This window comes from Sceloporus occidentalis, unplaced genomic scaffold (genome assembly GCF_023333645.1).
Source record: "Sceloporus occidentalis isolate IW3139 unplaced genomic scaffold, rSceOcc1.0.p SCAF_157, whole genome shotgun sequence".
NCBI classification, from domain to species: Eukaryota; Metazoa; Chordata; class Lepidosauria; order Squamata; family Phrynosomatidae; genus Sceloporus; species Sceloporus occidentalis.
The window spans coordinates 697,501-721,105 of record NW_028317137.1 but is presented as its reverse complement, the minus strand read 5'-3'; the positions used below and the strand labels follow the sequence as shown (position 1 = coordinate 721,105).

Below are 23,605 nucleotides of genomic sequence, written 5' to 3'. Positions count from 1 at the left end.
TCTTATCGGTCATTATTATTTTAGCAGCAACCCTGGAATCTGAATGTCTATGCCTTGTCTGCTTCCCTTTCTGTACAACGTCTGCTCCTGTAGGGTGGCTAGCGGCCAGGCGCGAACCGAGCCAACTCAAATTCCTCCTCCGCTTCGGTGCCGCGGTCCTCGCGCACATCCATATAGAGACACGCGACGACTCTGGCCGGGCTCGCCCCCCCGCGACCCGCCACCGGCCAGCTGCCCCACATGGTCGGTCTGGGTGTTTTAATTCACACGTTTAATTCATTAGTGTTCAGCTTAATCTGAATGCTCGTTCCCACGAGATCAGTCGATTAGGAATGTTCGTGTGAGATTAGAGCGCCTGTTCACACTTTGTGAGCGTTCTGTCCCGGCCAGCAGCGGTGTAATGCGGTAACCGCGGAGTTCCTGGTGCGTTCTCTGTCCGCAATCCCCCATTACCTCTGCACATGATCCCTGCATGGTATCCGCTCTGATCCTAACGTCCTTGTGTCCCCCTTATCGGGGCAGATGCTCCCCCCCTCCACATCACGAGACACCGCCAGACAGCACCTCTCACTTACACTTTCATGCGCGCCTTGGACCACATGACCAGAGCGCAATAAATTAACGCCAATCATCCCATATTAACAGCCCAAACGCTCATCCTCACAAGTAAAAACGAAACCTGGCCCCCCCAAAAAAGCACCTGATCTGCTGTACTGCAGCTTCCGAGCCAGCTGCACGCAGGAGGGTGACATTTAGAAGTCACGGGCCGCACCTTGAACGCCAGCGTTGGTAAGATGGGGGGGTTTGCAGTCCGTACCTTCCCTAAAGGCTGGGAATGGGAAGAGATACCCCTGTGGTGCTCCCCCCGCTACAAAAGCTGGGCAGAAACACAGCAACTGCAACATAACCACCAGCCACCTGCAAAAGGCATTAGCCACAAGCGTCTAAATAAGGCAGCATTCCACGTATCTCCTTTAGTGGCCACTAACGCACACGCTGTCCTAATAAGTCCCCGTCAGACCACCAACAACCAAACAAGGCAGGAGTCCACCGACTACCTCGAAAGCCACGTATAAGATTTAGTGATTAAACACGGCAGCTTCTGTTACAGACACAACGATTCACTTTGTGAACCCACCGCGGCCGCCTACATCCCTTATCACGGAACATCAGTCTCCTGCATGAAAAATATCGTGGTGGGGGGGGAGTAAGGAAAGGGTTTCTGCAGGAACCCCCCCCATAACATTTAAAGGGTCCGTGCAGATATCATATGCATTAAGGTGCACGATGGAGTATTCTTTGAAACGTCGCGAAGCCGGGGCTCCTGCTGCACACGCAGCTTCTCTGCGGGTCGGAGTCCGCGCAGGATCACATTCTTCATTCTGGTGACCGCTTGGGATCGATAGCTTAAGTCCCGACATGCACTTTGTCAGCCCCGGCCAAGTGTCTCGGACAGATCGCTGAGTGAAGTAATAATAGAACAAACGTGTTAACACTCAAGGTCCCGATCACATTGCCATTTATATTTAGCATTTAAAGCGAGCCTGGGACGTTTAAAAAAAAAAGAATAAATAAAAGCTTGGCGCTGATGAGGACACCCAGGGCGCCAGGACATTTTGCCATGTTCTGGACTGCCCTATATATATATATGGCTGGTTTGCCGGTATTTAGTGAATAAATGCCTTGTATTTGTTACAAATGTAGCTTTTTATTACAGTATGTAAAAACACATACAGTGTACAGAGGTGTGCTCTATATACAGCGCACACAAATGAAGAGACTCTCATACAGAGCATTAGAGTTAACAAGTCCATCTTGGTGTAGATTAGTCTGCATCCTTCGCTGGACGTCTCATGGGCCGCTTCCGGATGTCTCTAGGTCACACCTGGACACAGGTCTCCGACAGGTGGTCTCAGGATAGGTCTCACACCTGGTGAGCGATCTCCTGGATTTTCTGTAGCATCTCTTCCGACTGCAGCTGTTCTAGAGTCAGAAGAGACAATCCTAGCTGGTCCTCCTAATGAAGAGAGCGTAAATGAGAAAAGAGGCGTACAAGGCAAGATGGAGGACAACAAATGGACCGGAGGAACAAACAGAGGACGTTCCAAAGGTGATCGAACAGGTTGGTCTCACCCTCCGGAATGGCTGGGCCATGTCTCTGAGAAAATGTCTGGACATGTGGATGCATTCGTCCACCGTGAGGTTCAGGTTGGCATCGGTCAGATGTTCCTGAATCCACAGGGGTAACTTTCCTCGCTTGTCAGCACGGGCATATCTCTACGAGGACAGAGGACGGGATATTAGTGTCACGGTGTCAGCGAGAAGAGGAGCACTGAGCGAGGATCTCCACAATGATGCTACCATGAACTTGCGCTTAATGAAGATAAAATATCGCACTTGATAATAACCGTCATTACAGAAAGAGTTCCAAGCCCTGATCAGACTTCGACATTCCATAATGAACCCCTATATGTACAATAATATATATATATATATATATATATACATACACATATATAAATAACATCAAGTAATTCTGGTGCATCACCATAGTAACCAACATCATTTAAGATGCCTTTTAGGCACTCCACCATAATATCATTATATGCAACTCCCATTATGTTATTGCATGGGTAACCCCACACAATAAGGTATTATTTGGACCGCAATAGGCATATACTGTATTCACAAACGCTGATACCTTGTCTGCAAACAACATGATCCCGTAGTCCGTCTTGCCGCGAATGGCGCGACCCACACACTGAGCGGCGTGTCTCATAGCATCAAACGTCAAGAAGTCATTTTCGCGCAGGTTAAACTGGTCCCGTAGGAACTGCAGTCGAGCCTGTAAGGGCCGAGGAGAGAGGGGTATTTTAGGAAAGAGAGGAAGGGAGAGCTGGGGATACCGGGAAGGGAGGCGTCTGCGGTCAGCCGTGGCTCTGTGGACCGGTTATGGCTTTTGTGAGATGCATGGTACATACGCAGGGTTTTTAATGTAAAATGCGTCGGGGCAGATATTGGCTTTTCTGGAATTAATCTATAGATTTATAAGGAAAAAGATAACAAAATGATCTACACTTACCTTCAGTATCCGGCTCTGTGTATATACATACGGGACTCCAAACATTATAACGGCCCGACCGTAATGATGCACTAAGGAAAAAACAGTGAATTAGCCCCAGTGATACACGGATTTATTTTTAGGGATCAAAGAGATGGATCACCGATTTCTGCCTATAAATAATTTCAATTATCTGGCCTGATTGTTTTGTCCTCAAAAAGTTGGATTTATTGTGTAACCTAAACAGATGTAGGTCAACCGAGTTCACACTTATTACTTATAGACTAAGTAACAAGAGGCTGCTCTGCGTTCCCACCTCTAGTCTGGGCAATTTCTATCTCAAGCGCAACATTAACAAGCGAGACAACGACTTACCCCGTACTCCTAAACACGATAATCTTACACCCCAACATCTAAATCCGGGCTGGTATAATGCAGTACTTACCAAAATCAATTCCCTCAGACACTTTCCCGCGAGCCACGGATAACAGGATCGCCCCCCGTCCGTTCTCACAAGCCTGTGATTTCATCAACAAAAAAGGGGGGGGGATTAACAAATAGCCATAAACGCAAGCCACGGAGCCCTTCACGCGATCCCCACCAACGCCTCACCTCCTGATATTTCTCCAACGCCACGCTGGTCTCCGCTCCGTCCTGCGTCTCGATGAAGATGAGTTTGTTCCGCTCAATGTTGTCCAATATTCCCTAACAACGAGTCAAATCGGCCGTTACAGACAAATCCTTTTAAACTGCAGAATATGTCAATTTTGGGCGCCACCTGTGACTACATTTGTGATAGAATTCCACATAAAATGACAAGGTGTGACGTAAGTTTATCGGACTCCTGATGCTGGGATAGGCGATCGTGGCCAGGTTACCTGCTCATACCACGAGGCCACGATGTTCTCCATGTACTGGTAACTGGTGAAGAAACACACGATACCGTCGGGGACCACGGCAGACATCTCCAGGAGAAGGTTCCCATAATTGCGCATCACAGCTTGAAAATAAAAGGTCACAAAGCAGATTATAAGAGATGTGACGGGGGCAGAAAGGCTACGAGGGGTTCGTTTACCGGATATATCGATAATATAAGAAGGCTATACATAATATGGTTACGGAGAGAAGTACAATACAAGCATTAATCAGATGACCCACCGTAAAACGCCAGTTAATAAGAGACTTAGAGAGTTTTAATAATCCTGTTTCTCACCCAGATCTTCCCTTGTCTCGAACTTGGAGCTCATGGCGACCTGATCATTCCCCCGGCTCACAACCTGAGGAAGACGTTTCGAACGAAAATTTTTATAGGAAGCATAATTTCCACATTCTGCGTTCCTACCAATATTATAACCCCCCCCCCCACGCTATATTCCCAGACCGCACTCGGCGCCGTACCTATTTATTACGCAAGGCATCCTTAAATCGTCCTGGCGGTTTGTATGAGCCCATCCATTCCCATGTATGCCAGGCTATTATCTTCTCGAACGGACACATCTCCTGCCCCCACCATTAACACGTAACTAGAGATCTTACCATAGGACACAAGCAAACGCGAGCCAGGGTCATGGTGAAGGTTGCCATAGTAACGGGCCGGAAGTCCAGGATTTTCGGATAAATATCCAATGGGGAGAGGGTCTGCAAGCCATATAAATGTGTTGATTAATGCAAATATGCCTGTGGGGGTGTAAATGGTGGAAAGTGACTGCGACACATATGGGGCTGTAAGGGAGGGCGTAAGGTTAGATAACGGCTGTCATTTGTTTCTTACCCCAGATGTGATGATGACAGATTGAAACCTCTGGAAAACAGGCTTAATAGCGAGGGACGCGTCCAGGCAGCTAGAGAGACAGAGAAATCATGAAAATCATGTAAGGGCGATCACGGGAAAGGAATAAAGACAAGAAGCCGAGGTCAGAAAAGGATAACTACAGAGAAAAGGGTGCCGGCAGACGGCTGACGGGCAGAGGGGGCCATGTGCAGGATATCGAAGAATGAGAGAGGGGGGGAAAATGGGTTGGGTATCAGGGCAAAGGAAATTGTGTTTAGTAAAGGAAGAGCAATTGAAAGGCTGGGGTGGAAAAATGAGAGTAAAAAAAGACAGGGCACAGACTGAGAAATGGGGGAGAGAGATGGAGGGGGAGAGGGAGAGGGAGGGGGAGAGGGAGAGGGAGGGGGAGAGGGAGAGGGAGGGGGAGAGGGAGAGGGAGGGGGAGAGAGAGTCACCTGAAGTGTAGCACGGGGTTACTGATACTAGGGGTTCTGTCTTCAAACGGCTCGATGATGATCATAAAACCTGCCGAAGAGAAAAAGTACGAGCTTGGAGCTGAGAGCGAGACGTGGGGACGGCGACGAGCGGGAGAGACAGCGAGGGAAAGCAGCGTGCGCTCTCACCTTTGGTGTACGTGCTCACGAGCGTGGCGAAGTTGGTGATGAGGGTGAGAGGAGACAGGTCTGTGATGTCCGCGATCTCCAGGGTGCGAGTGAGAGAACGCAGCCGCTCCGCGCAGAACCTACGAGACACAGCGTTACTACGCGCCAAACACCGTCCGGAAACGGAGGCTCGCAGCCGGGCCCGGTTCTATCATAGCACGCGGCGGGGAATGGATACGTCCACAAATCAGCTGGAATACATGGCCCTGCATGCCACCATGTCTCCACGACCTCCGCAGGAACCGCGCATGGCAGTTTACTTACTAATGGTAGGATAGAGAGATATTACATGGACTCACCTCATCGGCTTCCGCTCGATACACACTTTCTCGTAGAGGTCTCGCAGGAAAGCGGCAGGACCCTCCTGCGTCACATGACCTGAGCGGAGACGAGATTTGATGTAACCCACCAGCCTCCGCAGGAAGCCCAGAAAGTGTAAGCCGTTACGAATACAGCCCGGAACCGCCTCTGCGGGGAAAATATATCCATAGGATTACTTTCATTTTTCACATTATGGGACATTATGGGTGAGATTCTGTAAAACAGAGCAGTGACTCACCTTGCAGGATCTCATTGGGTAACACGGGATTGGAGAGGTAGACATCTGTCTCTCGGGCCACCGTGGCCTCCCGCAGACCCTCCACCAACCGGGTATATTCCTCCCTAAGCTTTCGTTCATCCGTTTCTTTAATTCTAGAGGAACACGAAGGATCAGACTCCTCGGACCCTCTGCCAAATGCCACCCCACCCCATATAAGATTTTCTCCTCCTCTATCCCCATAAACTATCCCCAGACCATTTAATTACCCCTCCAATCACCCCTTCCTCACTTCTCTAAAGCCGTGCTGAGTGTCTCGATGTTATTCTGACAGCGCTCGAGCGTTCTTCGTGTGATGGTGACGCTCATGGAGTCGATGCAGACATTATCTAAAGCGAGCGGAAGGGACAGCTTTAGAGTCAGGCATGACGAGCCGCAGACAGACAGACAGACAGACAGACGAGACGACATCTTACCGATATTGTGCGCCTCGTCAAAGACAACTACAGACTTCTTGGCGAGTTCCCGAGAGACGAGGTCAGCAATTTTAGGGTCCAGTAGGTAGTGATAGCTGTACACAATCACATTGCACTGCGACAACTGAAAAAGAATACACAACGCGTCAGCAGACACACAACGTTACGTGACACACACTACACCGCCACTAAGACACCGGCAGACACTCACCGCATGTCGGGCGAGGAAGTACGGACACCAACCTCGCTGTCGCCCTAATACCCTGAGGTCATCCAGGTTATATACCCCATGGGGTAGCGGAGTTTGTCTGCCGATGGCATCGAATTCCTACAAAGAGAATGTATCAGCTCAAGATGTGTAACCCCCTATATAACTTGACTTGGGGGGCTATACCTTTTTAGAGCTTTTAGCACACTGAAAGGCTACGGAAGGCTAGGCTGGCTTTCCGATCCCTTAATCCAATTAAACTCAGCTATGTTGAAGAGATTTGAAAGAAACCCTCAAGTCATCAGCTGCCCGGCCAAGAAGATGCGGCCCCACGTTACTGATCAACCTTCATGGACAATTACCCTCAGGGAGTCATTTTCCACCAAATCCTCGCTCATGCTGACTCCAGATCAGACCCATTCTACCCGTCGTTGGTCTCGTCTTAGATTCAGGAACCGGATGTCTGTCCCACGCATGTTTAAATCCCCTCACTGTATTACCCTCTACCACTTCTGCTGGGCGACTGTCCCCCTTATCTACCGCTTCTACTGGGAGGCTTTTTTTATTTATCTCCCACCCTCTCAGTTACTCCCTTACATTACATCTAAACCTCTGACAAACTAGTTTTAGATTATTTTTCCTCTTTTGAAGTAAATATATATATATATATATATATATATATGCGCGCACACACAGTATATACACACACGGTACCTCATAGAAGCGACAGGAGGGCATGCCGGGTTCTCTGTGTCTCTGCTCTCGCACGAAGGAGGCGGTTAGACTGTGACAACGTCCGTCTATCTCTTTTCCGAATCGCAGAGCGCTGACCTGCGCAGAAGACCGAGAGAGAAGATCGACGTGAGACGGACAGACTAACAAACACGGAACGTTTCAGAGGACGCGCAGATCCGGTACACTTACCTCTGGATTCACACACAGGTTTTTCCTGGAACTCAAAGCCAGGGCCAAAAAGTTGAGTTTCTCCCCGGTTTGGGATTGCGTGTACTCAATCAGCTTCCTCAGCTCCTCCACAACCTGGTGAAATGTTAATTACCATTACTTTACAGCTTGGAGGAAAGAAGAGAGAGTTGGAAACGTTTAAATAAATAAAGGGAATTTTTTACTGAGAGGGTGGCAGATAAGTGGAACAGCGTCCCATCAGAAGTGGTACAGCGAAGGGATTTAAACATGCATGGGATAGATGTATGGCTCCTGCAGCTAAGACAAGACCAACAACTGCTTAAGCTCTGAGTCTTGACAGCAGGAGAAACGGGCGACTAGACGGGCCAAATGGGGCCGATCCGCCAGCAAGTTCTGTTTAAATAAATCAACATACAATCATCATCTCAACTCAGTCCCTGAATCCAGAACAATTTAACACGTCTCACCTTCTCAAGCTCTGGAACAGTCCTGGAGCAGTATATTAACTTGGTAACTTCTAGTGGGTACGTCTATAAAAGAAGGTGTAACGATGGGTTAATAACCCGAGCCTTAAAGAACTAAATGTAGGGATTCATACAGATCACAATACTGAGTAACAGTAATATACTAACTATATATATATATATATATATATATACACATACACACACACACACACGTACTAATATATACACACATATATATACACACACACGTATACTAATATATATATATATATATATTTACACATTCATACATACACACACAGTTTCTATGATCCCATATCTTTGTCACTTGAATTCTTAGCTTCCCCCCCGCCGGCAATTCATGGTTTGTTTTTTTTTAAATATTAATTCAAAGGATAAAAATATTAATTATACTAAAACCATAACTGAAATTATATTACGTTGAACAAAACTATATCTCACCCTCTGATACGCCACTATTAGAGACAGCAGGGAGACGGTCTTCCCCGTCCCCGATGGCATCTCCAGGACCCCATGACCCTACGGCACAAAGAAGGGACAGGATTACGAACATTTCTTCTACCGCATTCTTATCCCAAGGCGGGTTAATCAGTTTATTAACGGATGTCATAGATGACATCTGAGGCTGGGGGCTCTACAGAGCATCTAAAAGCTATGAATAGAAGTAGATCTACAACACAAAGCAACCAGGAGTCCAACGACGGTCATCAGCGGGGTCCACGCTATAGGTGAGAGCGATGACGTATTCCTTCTGTATAACTGGTAAGATAATTAGAAACTCATTGCGGGTCAGTACGGTATATATACCTACCTTAGCGTCCAGAGTCCTCTTGAGCTCCAGCATATAGGAGAACTGTTCTGGATATATGTATTCATAGGGGAAGTACACCAGCAATCCATCTATATTTAACCTGTAGGAAGATATTGGATAATTATTTTATGTATGTATGTATGTACACATATATATATATATATATATATATATATATATATATATATAGACTGTAAGCTCTTTGGTGCAGGGACCTCCTTTCCTAATGTATTTATACCTATTGTACCCAATCAGTATGGCCGCTGAGTATTAATGCGTAGGAAAGAATGTAACGAATTGACAAACATACAAATAAAGATTAGAATATACAATAAATTAACTCCATTAAAAAGATCTCTTACTTCATGGCTGCTCCAAGCTCCGCCTTTCTTTATCCCCCGCCCCTGTTATGGAAAAGCCACCTTCTTACTGGTCGCCCAAACGTCGAAAGCCCACCCAGGGGACTTAGTGAGGGCACGGGAATACCCGGTCGCCATGTTGTTTCTGGGAATAGGAACCAATAGCAGAGCGCTGGGGACGGGGTTTCATGACGCAGCTCAGTTACGCTAAGAACTCAACTTCCTCCTTACTAATGTTGCCAGGGAAATCAATCGAAAACCTTAAAGCACGTTGCTAGACTGAAGAGGCAGTAATAATCAAACGCCGAAACAGCCCAGTTACATAAGGCACTCAGCTTCCCGATTACTACTAATGTTGCCAGGGAAAGCAATCAAAAAGCTTACGCACGTTGCTAGGCTGAAAGAGGCAGAAATAATCAAACATCGAAACATCATCAGTCGAAGAAAGTCGTCTTGCCATGTTTAGCCGGTTGCGCAGCTCCGTTAGCGAGCCCCCTAGTGCCTCCGGTGAGGTGAATTATAACATGGGCTTAAACTTAGCCCTGGGAGCTCTAATTTCATCTGTTTTATAGCATATTGGGGGGAAAAAACATTTCTTTGTAGTATTTGTTACATACTACTTGTTATGTCCTGTATACCCATTGTACAGCGCTACGGAATATGATGGCGCTATATAATACGATAACAAATAGTAATACTGTCACACTCCGACAGCAAGATAGCCGGCCTTGTGTGCCTGCGCAATGCGCTCCGGAACTTTGTTCCCATTGGCTGGAACTAGGTTTTTTCAGCGTGGGGTCCTGTAATATTATTTGTGCTTCGTGTGCCAGAGATGGCCGTTTGTAATGCACCGAGAGAGTGGATACTAAAGCCTAAAAAGCTCATGTGCCGCAGCTTCTAAACTCTTATTATTGGCATTAAACTTTTTTTTTCCTTTAAATTCAATTTTTGGAAGCTAAAAGTTCATACAGGCTCCAGAGATGCCCTCGGATTAGTCCAGGTTCTTAGTCCAGCCACGAGGCTCCACCTGGACCTACGTGACGCCGCTGAGAGATCTACTGCAGCTCTGCCGCTGCAACCCGAGCTGCAGGATTTCCTAATTTTGGATGTACTAATCCCCACGGATCATTTAATATGCATAAAACATGAATATTTTATGGGGTTTGGGACGGGCGTAACTTCTCTAATAATGTTTTCTTGATGTGTGGCCTCATTTTCTGAGAATTATTTCAGGGCGAGCATTGTGTGCGTCGATAATAAGATTATGTCTTTAGTACATGATGTTCTGGTTCAGTGCAGATACTACATCGGAGGGGCAAGTAGCAACCTGCCCCCTGTATCCACGGATTAGTCTCTACTCATTCACAGTACATTATGTTTTTACAATCTTTAATGCAAAATCAATCACAATTAACACCACATTGAGCTGATGCTTTATGGCAATGCTAATGAAGTCCGTTCCTCCATAGACTAAGTCATTCTTTCGTATCCCTACAGGCAGTATAATAAGACGTCGGGGTGTTTGTTTAGTAGATCAGGGATCAGATAACAGAGCGAGAACATATTACGCGGCAAAAACTACAACTGGTTTAGAAAACCACAATATTTTTGAAAAAGTCTATTTATTTTGAAATCGGTAATACAAAAAAAGTAATTTCCAGATACAATGTTCATTATATTGCATAATACTGTTTGTAGAAAGATATATACTCGTGTTGAGTGACAAATGCTATCTGTAAAACCCGTCCGACCGGTCTAACAAGTAATTCAGCTAATTAATAAGCCGTTAATTACTGCCGTATAACGCAGAGTAAATAAAGAAATCAGGGCGCTTTGCGTAACTTGGGTGGAAACGAACGTTCTGAACAATGTAAAGGCGGAACCGAAGCGGGTTATTTACGTTCACATCTCGCGTGGCGGATCTGGTCCATCGCTGTACAGCCATAGGCTCCATGCGTTTATGGGCTGGTGGCCTTAAAGTGCCGGCGACGATTTTAATCCTGACCGTCTCCGCCGTAGCTTTTAGTATAACTAAGTTCCTAAGTGATAGATCTGCTATAAGGCAAGTTTGATTACTTCTGTCTGGACTTTATTCTGGGGGGTCGTATATATTGGGAGTCCGTCCGATGTGGTGAAAAGTATCTCCAGACACGACCAAGAGGTGGCTTCCGGAGGCTTCAGTGTGACAGTAACTCGGGGGATCCCATCTCACCCAGTTATTTCCCAAAGTCCTTGTCGGTCAGGTTCCTGATTTGGAAGTTTTTCCCAGAAAAAGACCAAAATTGGGTCAAGAAGGCCACTATGTTTTTCTCAAATCCGTCGGCTAGTATTATATGTCTGATATATATATATATTATGAGAAAGTGATATGTGCCGAGTCTTCCAGTGGAACTGGGAATCAGAACAGAGTGAATTGGTCCATCTATATATCTTAAAGACGCAGTCCTGCCTAAATATACATTAATTTTATATGGAAAAACACACTTTGAGACGTCTGTGATTGTATACAAAAGTTGGCACAACAGCAACAAATCACCGAAAAATAAAGCAAACTGATCCAGGGTTGAATTTCATCTTTATTCTGATTGGCTCTTGACCTTTTTTTGGCCAATCGGCGCACAGATAAGAATTGCGACCAACGGCAGAGAAAAAAGATGGCCGTTTTTATGGCGCCCCAGAATTTATCTTAAAATGCAAACATACGGGTGCGATAAAAGGACACCGTTGGCAATTCTGACAACTTTATATATATCTGAAATCCTATAAAACCGCTCTATTTTATGTCCAACCTTTTGCTCGCGTTGAAACCATTGTTTGAAAGACGAGCATAAAAGACGTCCGTTCACAGCTAATTATTTTATTAGAAAATTGTATGCAAAGAGAGGGCGGCAGTTACACAAACTACACGTTCACTGCTGTCCCATTAACAACACAACAACCATTCAGACACACAACTCTTTCGTAAGCAAGTCTGGCGCATAATAATATCACAGCGAGCACACACAGTGTGCCAGATAAACAACACACAGTTGTGACATACATAGCAGTCCTTTCATAATGTAACCGACAGACACACACAGCAAACATATATGTCGGACACGTAATACAGACAAACTTAAGCACAGATACATGCTCTGTATTCGCCCCCAGCAGATGGCGGATCTATTGGCTAATAAAAGCTCCTCGAGCTGATGATGTCGCTTCTTACAGGGTTTCATCATGGCGAAGCGCGTGGGGTGTGAACTCTGGGGTACAGCTGTAATTGAAGACAGGAAAATAAGGTCAGGACGATGAGACGTGTGGTCATCAGCACGATACAAAAGGTAGGAAACCGTTTTTGCATGTGTCTAGATTATCTGTCCTGCCTACGTCTATGTTAAGGATCCCGTAATAACCGCCTGGCGGAGCCAATGCGACAGGCAAACAACTTTGGATAACAAAGGGGGCCCAGCCGTAAAACGGCTAAAAACTTCTGTATGTAACTCAGAGTAGGGAAGAACTCTGCCAAAGACTCATGCCACTGCTGGCTGTTCTTCTATTACATTTCCATAACCTGTTTTACAACTCAGAGGACAGGAGACAGGCTGGCCGAGTGCCCAGAGTGTCCATAAACTCAATTCCTTCCGCAGCAGCTAAGCTGATATTTTAAACACAACAGCTTGCGTATAGAAGCATAGAGCCTGAAGGCAGATCAGACCCTTTCGGCCCGTCTAGTCTGCCTGTTTTATGCCGCTGCTCCAACCTTAATCCGTCCTTGGACTCGCCTTACTCCTATCCTATGTACGTTTACCCCCCCCAATTGTCACAGAAACTCACCCCAAAGTAATTGCGGGGTACATAACCTTCCCGTCCGCAGAGAGAAGCCCACCACCATGTACCGCCTTCCCCATCCTTTCTAAGTACGGTAACGGAGTCTCCCTCCCGTAGGGACAGCTCGTCTGCAAACTCTGCAGAGTAATCCCACAGCGCGTAAATGACTCCGCTCTGCGTTTCTCCCATGCACTCCTCCACTTCTGTGGGAATAAAATGGTAGGGGAAAAAAAGGGTTAATGAATGGGGTGGCTGTAAGCAGAGAGGGCAGTAGACACATAGAATTAGGGGGAAGGTAAGTTACCTGTCAGGTAAGTGATGCACTCTTTGTACCCGTCCCTGTAGGGGTCACACTTTTCCACAGCCAGGGAGCCATCACTATACGTCGTAGCAAAGATGGCTGCCCCATGTCGCACCAAGAGCGAGCAGATCTGTAGGTCATTGCAAGAGGCCGCGCAGTGCAGAGGCGTCCTAGATAAGAGTTAACCATTAAAGATGTGCTTCGTGTTACTTTCCCATCAGTAAACCCCCCCATTCTCGACTCCGGGACTCACCATCCATGGCTATCTGCTGCATTAACGTTGGCGCCGCTGTCGATGAGCAGGCTGACAATGTGGTAATTGGCGCCGCAGATGGCGTTGTGTAGAGCAGTGATCCCCTCCTCGTTGGGCTGACTTGGATCGCTCACCTGGTGGAGGTAAATAAGAGGAGCAGGTTATGTAGGAGACCTTTGAGGTTCCTTCCACTAAGCCTCAGCAATTATTCCAAGCACTTCAACGACGCCCATGATATATATTCAAAGGCATCTGTGGGTGCAGATGATGAAACAGACTGAGCACCAGGACATGATGTCATCATATCCCAGCATCCCGTAGTTAAGATGGCTGACCTTACGGCCACACAGATAATCACAGAGCAGTACCGCGTTTCAGCGCTGGGCCTGTACCTACCTCTTTAAGAGCTTGAGTAACCACATCCAGTTCTCCAGTGAGAGCCGCATCTAACAGCAGAATGAGGGGGTCCAGTCGGGCTCGCTGGGGGCGATTCCGTCGGGGGACACTGTGTCCCTTTAGGACTGAACGAAGCTCCTGGACAAACATTAGGAAACAATGATCATCCTCCACCCATGCGCTCTCTCACTTTTGTCCTCTTTTCGTAACTACACCCATCCGTGACCTTCTCTCCCTCTTGTTTAAGTTGCAGTTATCTTGTCTACCCTGCCCTCTATGTTGTCCCCTTTCTTCTTACCGGCACTTGGGTTCCGCTGATCACCACAGGAACGCCAAACTCCAGGTCTGGTTGTCCTGGAGCCGATGCCCCGACCCTTGATTCCGATGCCTCTAGGATGACGCATACTGGGTCGTCAGGGGTGGGAGCAGGCTTGGGAGCGGATACTTCCAACTTTTCTTCTGCTTTTGGTTCCTCAGGAATGGAGTGAATCTTGTATGTGGTGTTTAGTGGACCCTCTTCTGAAATCTGCTCCTCGGGGGCGGGGGCCTTATTGCTTGCAGAGCCCTGCAGCCTCTCCTCATCCTTTGGCTGTTCTGGGACGGTATTGGCTTTAGACGTTGCTCTCCCAAACAGTCGGCCCATGATTTGCCGATACTGACGACGGTGAGAGGGAAGTAGTGGGGCCTGTGCAGTATGTTCTTGGGAGCCTCGTCTCCTCAGCGGACGAGGCATATCCTCTAGCACCCGTTGAACGTCCGCCAGCGAAGGTGGAAGGTTAGGCTGAAGTCTAGTGGGGCTGAGAGGTCGTGGCACTTCTTCCGGAGCCGGCGGAGCCATTGCATTGGTAGAAAGGCTGGGCAAATCAGAGACCACGGGAGTAGTCGGTGGAACGTTCATGTTCATGGTAGGAGGTATACCATATGCATTAGGCATGCCTTGCGTTGAAGGAGGAACCTGGTGCTCCCAGAACGCATTCTGCAATTGGAAGATCATCGACAGAGGGAGGGGTCTGTGTGCTTGGACCTTTCCCATAGGCGGTGGAACAGGTATACGGGAGATGGGCTGCTGGGGTGGCAATGAGCGGGGCAAGGTCCCAGTTCCTGACCTCCATCCCGAATCTGGCGCTTGCGAACCACGTTCAATCCCACCGGAGTATTTATAGCTCCGGGGTAGGGTAGCAGAGCTGTCATTCTGGAGATAGGAAGAGGACACACAATGTAACAATAAGCTTATTGATACAACGGCACCAAATACAAGCTAACACAGGGACAATAACAGCGACAAAAAGACTACACCAACAATTAAAATGAGATTATTCATTATTTAATGGAAGAGATCATATAGTAAATTCTTCCCCTAGATCAAGTTCATCGATATTCGGCAGGTTTCTGAATTCATTAATTACAGAAAGCAAACGCCATGTCCCATAGTTACTTTTGGAACATTCAAAACGATAGTCGTGTCCTTTTCTATTGATTAGGCCAGCGGCCAGGACTACAAATACACCGGCAGGACGTAATAACGGATACGCTTAGTCAAAGAAGTCGGCCGATGGACCACCAGCCAGTAGCGGGTCACCCACAGGCCGGCTCTGCTTCAGAAGACACTTTATGTAGGTCGTGCTGGCTTCACACATACAATCACGGAGGGTGTGATTGTTATTACCGATTGTGAAAGATCAGATATGATACTGGGCCGTGCTTCATCATTTAAAAGCCAGTGGAGATGACGGTGCAGTACCGCTCGCGGCCTTAACATCTGGGGCGGCGCTATCACTAGTCTATGGAATTCTAAACTTAAATATGACTGGAATTGTAGTAGTTTCAATGAAGCGACGACCAGCAGCCAAGGAACCCATGTGTTTTTCATAATACAGAATGGTATCCCTTTCCACAGTCTAAAAAATAGGTATTTCACATGTATGATTCTAGGACTCTGATGACCAAAACGTACCTTTCCTTTTGGAGGGACCGGGTCCAAGCTGCTTTCCCTCCAGGCTTTCACCAGAGGCACTCCACCAAGGGACCCTCTATCTGCCCCTAAAGCAAATGTTATGGAAAAAAGATGAGGGTTTCCGGAAGTAACTCTGCGCCCCCCATTCCTTTTTGATTCTCCAAATGGTTCACTTACTGTCCTGAGGAGCCTTTTTCTCAAAAGCCGTGTCCAGATCGGATTCATTCCAGTTACGTTGTTGAAGGGGACGGCGGCGGAGAGAATTAACCTCATCTAATATAAAACAAAATCTGTTATAAATAAATGACATAATAGACGGAAGGATAAGCAATATTCTACAAGTAGAACGTTATTGAGATCACAAATGTATCTTCAATCACCTGAGAAGTTCCGGTATGGTGCGAATCCTGGTGGGCCCTCATAAGCCTGAGGCTGTCTCTGTGGTGGGGCTCGGTCCGAATAACCTCCCATTCCGGTAGAGGAGATCTCAGGGACAGGGGACGCTGACCGGGGAAAATCATAGGAACCCGATGACAGGCGAGGAGATGATGACCGTTCGTGATATTGGAGGCGAGGAGATAAAGGATGGCCACGTTGGGCACGAGAAGGTGGGGGGAGGTAGGAGTCCATGTTCTCAGGAGGAAGGGGCCGACGAGTGAGGGTTGGCGAGGGGCTGAGGGTCAGTGTGGGCATTGGAGGGGTGGCACTCATAGAGAGAGGAGGTGGCATGGCGGCAGGGAGCGAAGATTCCTGTGGTCGGGGTCTGTGAGAAAGCAGGGATGGAGCCATGCCAAGCGACGGGGTCGGCTGAGGAGGAAGAGACCGCCGTGTTAGGGTCGGGGAGATCGTGGCGTTAAGCATTTGAGATGTTGGAACTCCCAAACTCTGAAAAAAAGAATAGAAACAGAAAGGTTAGTGATGACTAAATGCATGTCCATGGACCAAAATATATCAGCGTAGGGTTAAAGACCGCGGCGCGGGAAACAGAAGCCCATCCAACGTGTGAGGAACAGGTAAGAACACGTATGAGAACGTCCAATCCCGTGTAAGTCAGGTGACATTACATTTAAAAGGTTACTATGCGGGGTAAGGAGGTTCTGGAATCAAATTCAACACAAAAAACGTCATGAAGGGTTCAGGAGCCCCCAGGGCACCATCCTGATTGGCTCCCTGGACAAAGTTAACCTGTTAGGGACCTCTCCACCGCTAATAATTGTCTACTGATGGTGATACAATGTCACGGCTCTGCAATGGTTGCCTCACTAGAAAGATATGTAAAGACATGTAAACATCTACGTCTCCCCACCTGAGGCTGGCCTGCGGACCTCCTGTGTTCCAGTTCTTTTCTAAGCTGGTCCAGTTTGGCCGTCGCCGAGTCCAACTCCATCTGCTTGTGATCCAATTCCTGCGCGGCCAGAGCTGAAAAGCAGAATGGAAACTTTAGATCTCCTCGCGGCCTCGTAATATACAAAATATCCCTAGTGCTAAAAATGGGTGAATTGGTAAACGTAGCCAGCTGTACTCCTGGACGGATTTACCAGCCGGCTGAAGGTCCTCGGCTCCCGTTACCTGCCCGGAGGAATGGCGGCTCCACGCGCTCAGACTCCCTTAATAATGACAAGAATCGTGACTTCAGGGTTCATTTTTGACCTTGTGCCTTGACATTTAGTTTGCTAGAATCACAGAGGGCAATAATCTACCCCCCCCCCCCAGTCCCTGATTTTGTTGGCTATTTTTTCTAATGTAAGCTAGGTGGCCCTCGGGGGCCGTGGAGCGGGGGGCTCTGCGTCAGCCCGTGTTCCGTACGGTTTCTCCATGCGTCTGCAGCGTTACATAATCTGTTATTTTATAGGCTGGGAACGGCGGCTACACCAGTGAAAATAACGATTAAAATTCCGCCCTCGCGGTGTAATAATCGCTTTATATATTATGTGTGTGGAGCAATCCGCTTCATAAACATTAAAAATACACCCTTAAAAATGATGCACGTTGGCCGTGCCAGGCACAGAATGGTTAATTAACCCCTCTCTTGCCAGAGAGCTGCACGGCGCACCGGAGGTCTCACGCACGAGGAACCCTTGGTTTTTTGTGCTCTAAAATTCCCAAAGTTTGGGAAACAGCCCCGGGAGTAATCGGAGGCCGGGGCGACTTTTTCCTTGTTGCCTCGAGTAGTTGAGACAGGGGTGTTCCGCCGCACGGTCATGCACCCAATCCTTCACTCCACACAGCGTAGTAAGGAGTATCATGTTTTTTTTTATGGCGCCAGCATATTCCAGCGAGCAGTACAACTCGTGTGTATGTCACTCCATTCATGCTAAAGAATTGCCCCTTCGTCATACCATTATTGCGCATGATCTTTCAGAGTATTATGTCACAACAGTACTTTTTTTTTGTAGGCATAAAACCCATTTCAGTTGGTTTTTTTTGTTCTTTTTTGGGTGTTGAACTCAACATGCGATGTGCTATGATCCCAGAGCCATTTATCTTATAATGCCTCTGATTATCTCAGTTTTTACTCTACTGAGAGGGCGATAGATGCATGGAACAGCCTCCCAGCAGCAAAGGTACCAGTTGATCCCTTAATACAGTGAGAGAATGTAAACATATGGCTCCAAGGTTTGAGTCTTTACAGCAGGAAAAACGGGGCACATTGGGGCAGATTCTACCCTCTTTCCTCCCCAATAATAATAAATAACTTACACTGGAAGTTGAGATCCATGAGAGACTGCGCGGGTTTCACCTGCTCTCCAGCCATCTTGCGAATGGTATCTCGCCAACCAACGAGCTTGGTCCTTGGGAGAAGAATGACTTCCATTAGTACACCGAGACGCCGACAACGCGGGGAGAAGATGTTGCATGAGATCAAGATAATGGAGGAGACGGGGAGAGATCCGGTTTAGCGCTGCGAGGCAGGAGCGGTGCTTATAAACTAGTAGGAGGGAGCGGAGGGAGGTGAGGGAGGAGAGGTGAGTCAGAGAGGGAGGACCGGTGTCTACAACAGACAATGCCGTGGGAGCGAGGGGTAGAGGAATGGTGTGACGGAGGGCAGATCGGGACGGTGAGAATGTGGAGGAGGAAAGGTGAAAGATGAGACATACAGGAGGCATGCGGGGGGGGGGGGGGACAGGTAGAGGAGATTAGTGAACATATTCAAAGAAACTATGAGAAAAGTGCGTGCGTGAATACAGAGTGTGAGTGCGAGTACGAGTGTGAGTATTTATAGACGGGTGTACAGTGTCACACAGAGGCATGGGAGTAATTATTTGGGGACACTGTCTTCATTCTGTTGCACCCAGGATTACTCAACCACAGTTTCACCCACAACACAACACACACTAAACAGCAACACACTATAAATATACACACCCACAACAACACACAATATACACACACAATAACGATTCCTCGAACACAAGAGACGGTAACGAGACGGTCTGCGGAATCCCCCCCCATGCATTTCCAAACCGACCACACGGCATTTCTTACATGTACCGTATGTCTATCCCATACATGTTTAAATCCCATCACTGTAATACCCTCTACCACTTCTGCTGGGAGACTGTTCTACTTATCTACCACTCCCTCAGTAAAGTAACACTTCCTTACATTCCTAAGCCTCTGACCCTCCTGTTAAATAAATAATGATCGGTTTGAGTGGAACAGCACCTTTAATGCTTCACACAGCACAGAGCGGAGCGGGCAGTTGGCGCGTGCGTGTCCAGGGACCGCCGCGCTCCTCGTGGGAGGGCCAGCCGCGCTCCTCGTGGGAGGGCCAGCCGCGCTCCTCGTGGGAGGGCCAGCGATCATTGTAGTGGATGTTCTGCTATTTGTTACACGTTTCTAAGTATAGCGTTTACAGCAGGGGTTCTCAAACTGCGGCCCTCCAGCTGCTGCAGGACTACATCTCCCATACTCCTCAGCCAGCCCCTTAGCTGAAGGAGCATTATGGGAGATGTAGTCCTGAAGCAGCTGGAGGGCCGCAGTTTGAGAACCCCTGGTTTACAGGGTGATTATCTCTATTTGTCAATTCCAAAACCCGCAGCCTCACAGAACTCCTTAACCGCATCACACGCTGCCTCGTCTTCCCAATTATTACTTAACCCCAGGATCCAGTCCTGTAAGATTCAAGGATACATCGACGACTGAAATATATTGTTGCCATAGCAGCATAAAGCTTGTTTAAACCTTTGAAGAACGGCATTAAAATGGGCATTACTAACTAAATGAAGTACCCAGTGGAGTTTCCGAACATTTCCAGCGGAGGTTCAAAACAGAAACATGAAAGTTGATGGCAGATCGGGCCCATTCTAGACTCACTGTATTAACCTCTACCACTTCCGATGGGAGGCTGTTCCACCTATCCACCACCCTCTCAGTAAAGTAAAACTTCCTTACGTCCCATCTAAGCCTCCGACCCTCTAGTTTTAGACTCTGGCCCTCTTGTTGTAACTTTTCTCCTCCTTTGAAATAATCTTCCCTCCTCGCTTTGTTAAATATTAGATTATCCTTTCCTCCGATCGCACGCTGTACATTTAGGTTGGGTCACGCTGGACGATCTATTACATCATCGCTGTGACTCACGGGACAGAGCCGCCGATCTGTGGACACAGACAGAAGACGACGAGGAAGAGGGGATTCCATTCTATTATAAGGAGAGATATCTGGGTCAGATTGATAAATACAGATACCGGGGTTTTCCTTATATAACCATCCAGTATCCCTGGTTATTACATCATCATCATAAGGCGTGAGTAATAATCATATACAGGGAAGCTTCACACACAGGCCTTCAAAACGTCCAACCCCATCGCTTGCTTTACCGGCCGCAGTTAAGACCCATCCGGCGCGTCTAGTCGGCCCCCGATATAAAGACTCAGACTGTAATCAGTCGTCGGTCTCGTCTTAGATTCAGGAGCCGTATGCCTATCCCACGCATGTTTAATACCCTCACTGTATTACCATCTACCACTTCTGACGGGAGGCTGTTCCACTTATCTACTACCCTCTCGGTAAAATGTTTGTGATAGAAAACAAAGAAAGCCAGTCAGGCCACCACGGCTAATGGAACCGAACAGAATGACGTTAATACAAATAAGAAAGGCTCTGGAAGCCGCACTCAGTGAGTCAAAAGTCAGAGGCGTTTGGGCCCGAGCCGGTTACTTCCTTCTCACTCCATGCATCGCATCTCGAGATCCTACGAAGAATCTGGCAGAGTTGGTCTGCCGGATTTAGGTCTCCTGCCCTCAGGCACCGGATCTGCGGCCAACGGCCCCCACGGCTAGTGAGTAGGGATGAGCAAGCCAGAAAGAGAAATCCGGGAGCCGGCCTTAGGAGCCACATCCAAAAAATCAAGCGACTAAACGGCGGGCAGCATGTGACGTCCGCGCATGAGCCGCGCACGAGCCGCGCACGAGCCCCGCAGGCCACCCGCATAGAGCATGAGGTATAATCACCCCGAGAGAAAAGCATTTTTACACTCCCCCCCCCCACCCAATATAAGCATCAGTGACAGAGAGGCTCGGGAATATTTTCAGATGGCACCCGGGGGGCTCGCGTTACGTAAAACACGATCACCACGGATTCCCCACCTGTGAAAAGGACAGACGCGGCCCCCGGGCTGGAACACCCGGGAGCCAATATCTGCGGTACGTTTACACAGAGACGTCGCGATCTCAGACTCCTCGTCACACACGTAGTCGAGTTGCATTTTTAGACGATACCCAACACAGTGTACACACCGCCTATATCCACAGGTACAACGCCGAGCGCACTGTCTGCATTCTATGCGCTACTTACACATTACATACTACGGAAATTTCTATCAGACTTGAAGGTGAATGTCGGCCCCCCTGCCCCGGGTACCCCCCCCCCCTTACCATACACCCGACAGAGCAAATCGGGGTAAAGATGACCCCTTTATTGGCTGAAGTATAATGGATTGCAAGCTTTTGAGACCAGATCTCTTCTTCAGGATTCAAAAGCTTACAATCCACTCAGACAAGAAAGGGATCACTTTTACCAAATACTGCGGCTTCTATACTTTTATATATATGTGTGACGATCATCGTCATCGATACATGAAAGCTGCACGTCTCAGAGTAAACGCGAGCGATTGGCAGGCGTTTAGCGACGGCCGCCGAGTTATTATATATTATTATTATTCATTATATATTTCAGTCATCACGCGGAATCCTCCCCGCAGACAGCGTTCTCTGCCGGTCTTATATACAGAACCCCCCAACGAGCCGCGTACACCGACAGCCCGTCTCCTGGAGTCCGGGCTCTTTAGAGTCTGTCGGTGTACGCGGCTCGTTGGGGGGTTCTGTATATAAGACCGGCAGAGTCCTGCAGCGTCTGCACCAGGAGGGAGACGGGGAGCGCCAGCGAGCAGAGCAGCGCGATAATTATTATGTAATAATAATAATTATAATAATAGCTGTGCGGGGGAGGGGAGACCGAAAGGGATTTGTTAAAGAATCCGGGTCAGGATGAAGCATTCAGACGATTCCTTGTGATGTAATAACGAAATTCCAGAGAATTATCCCGAGTGGAAGCCTCGGCAGTCTCCCGTCAGGCTGATACAGGCTGTGGTTAAAGGTATCTGCTGCGGGGTTAAGGCAGTTATATGCCCTGTATGCGGAATAGCGTAAAGTATGGGCCGGCTGAGAGTCATAGGAATCACTGCCACAAAAAAATATTTAAATACATACACAGCACCGTATACACCGACTCCACTTCATACATACAATATATAGCACTATGCCCATCATTTACTACACAGCACCGTATACACTAACTCTACTTCATACATATAAAGCATAATGCTATACCGTCACTTAATACACAGCACCGTATACACAAACTCCACTCCATACATAAAATATATATAGCACTATGCCCATCATTTAATACACAGCACTGTACACACACACACCTCTTTATACTTTTAAAACATAGCACTGCACCTATCACTTAATACACAGCACCGTATACACCGACTCCACTTCATACACATTACGCCTTCATTATAAACACCACCAGGACTATATACCCAAACACAGCGCTGAGCACACTGCTGTTACACACGAGACGGGTACACGGCGCCCGTACAATTTATAAAGCAGCACCGAACGCACTGCCAGGACCGCGCAAACCCCAGACAAGTACAGCACAGAGCGCCCAAGCATTCAGCCATTTACCATATCCGACTGCGAAGCTTCTTGCCCCCCGAGAGCGACGCCACGCTGCCGAAGCGGGCCAGTTTGCTTCTGGGCTGCGTCTGCACCATGGTGAAGAGGTAGTGGACGCGCGGGACGCTGCATAGTGTGATGAGCCGACGAGGAGGAGGGAGGATTAATACCGGGTGCTGGGCGGGGGTGGGACAATAAATACAGGATAGTCAGCAAGTATGACAGATCTGACATACATACAAGTGTGTTACGGGGAGGGAGTGATGGGGAGAAATAAGAGCCGTGGAGAGGTGTGATGAACAGGGTGCGGGCGGAGGTGGTACTGATGCTGTTGTTGGTCTGCAGTTACTTGTGGCCCCTCGGCCCCTGTGAATAAACCCCTGATTTTTCTCTAGGGATTTTC

General features: G+C 47.8%; 2 protein-coding genes across 2 annotated transcripts; both read right to left on the bottom strand.

The window, feature by feature from the left end:
- Positions 1 to 1,924: 1,924 nt before the first annotated feature.
- On the bottom strand, positions 1,925 to 9,035 carry LOC149280234 (general transcription and DNA repair factor IIH helicase subunit XPD-like). Its single transcript, XM_089500680.1, has 22 exons — positions 8,940 to 9,035; positions 8,570 to 8,647; positions 8,108 to 8,170; positions 7,641 to 7,754; positions 7,431 to 7,547; positions 6,720 to 6,836; positions 6,509 to 6,632; positions 6,325 to 6,421; positions 6,054 to 6,187; positions 5,794 to 5,962; positions 5,456 to 5,574; positions 5,288 to 5,357; positions 4,833 to 4,902; positions 4,598 to 4,699; positions 4,275 to 4,338; positions 3,940 to 4,061; positions 3,674 to 3,766; positions 3,507 to 3,579; positions 3,083 to 3,153; positions 2,702 to 2,845; positions 2,134 to 2,277; positions 1,925 to 2,017 (listed from the first exon to the last, which is right to left on the bottom strand). The coding sequence occupies exons 1-22, from the start codon at positions 8,970 to 8,972 to the stop codon at positions 1,925 to 1,927; spliced, it is 2,211 nt and encodes a 736-aa protein (XP_089356806.1). The 5' UTR covers positions 8,973 to 9,035.
- Positions 9,036 to 12,515: 3,480 nt separating this feature from the next.
- Positions 12,516 to 23,300, bottom strand: LOC149280233 (relA-associated inhibitor-like). Its single transcript, XM_089500598.1, has 11 exons — positions 23,212 to 23,300; positions 18,713 to 18,804; positions 17,319 to 17,431; positions 16,393 to 16,897; positions 16,013 to 16,098; positions 14,357 to 15,250; positions 14,059 to 14,196; positions 13,663 to 13,796; positions 13,413 to 13,579; positions 13,115 to 13,311; positions 12,516 to 12,554 (listed from the first exon to the last, which is right to left on the bottom strand). The coding sequence occupies exons 1-11, from the start codon at positions 23,298 to 23,300 to the stop codon at positions 12,516 to 12,518; spliced, it is 2,454 nt and encodes an 817-aa protein (XP_089356724.1).
- Positions 23,301 to 23,605: the final 305 nt, after the last annotated feature.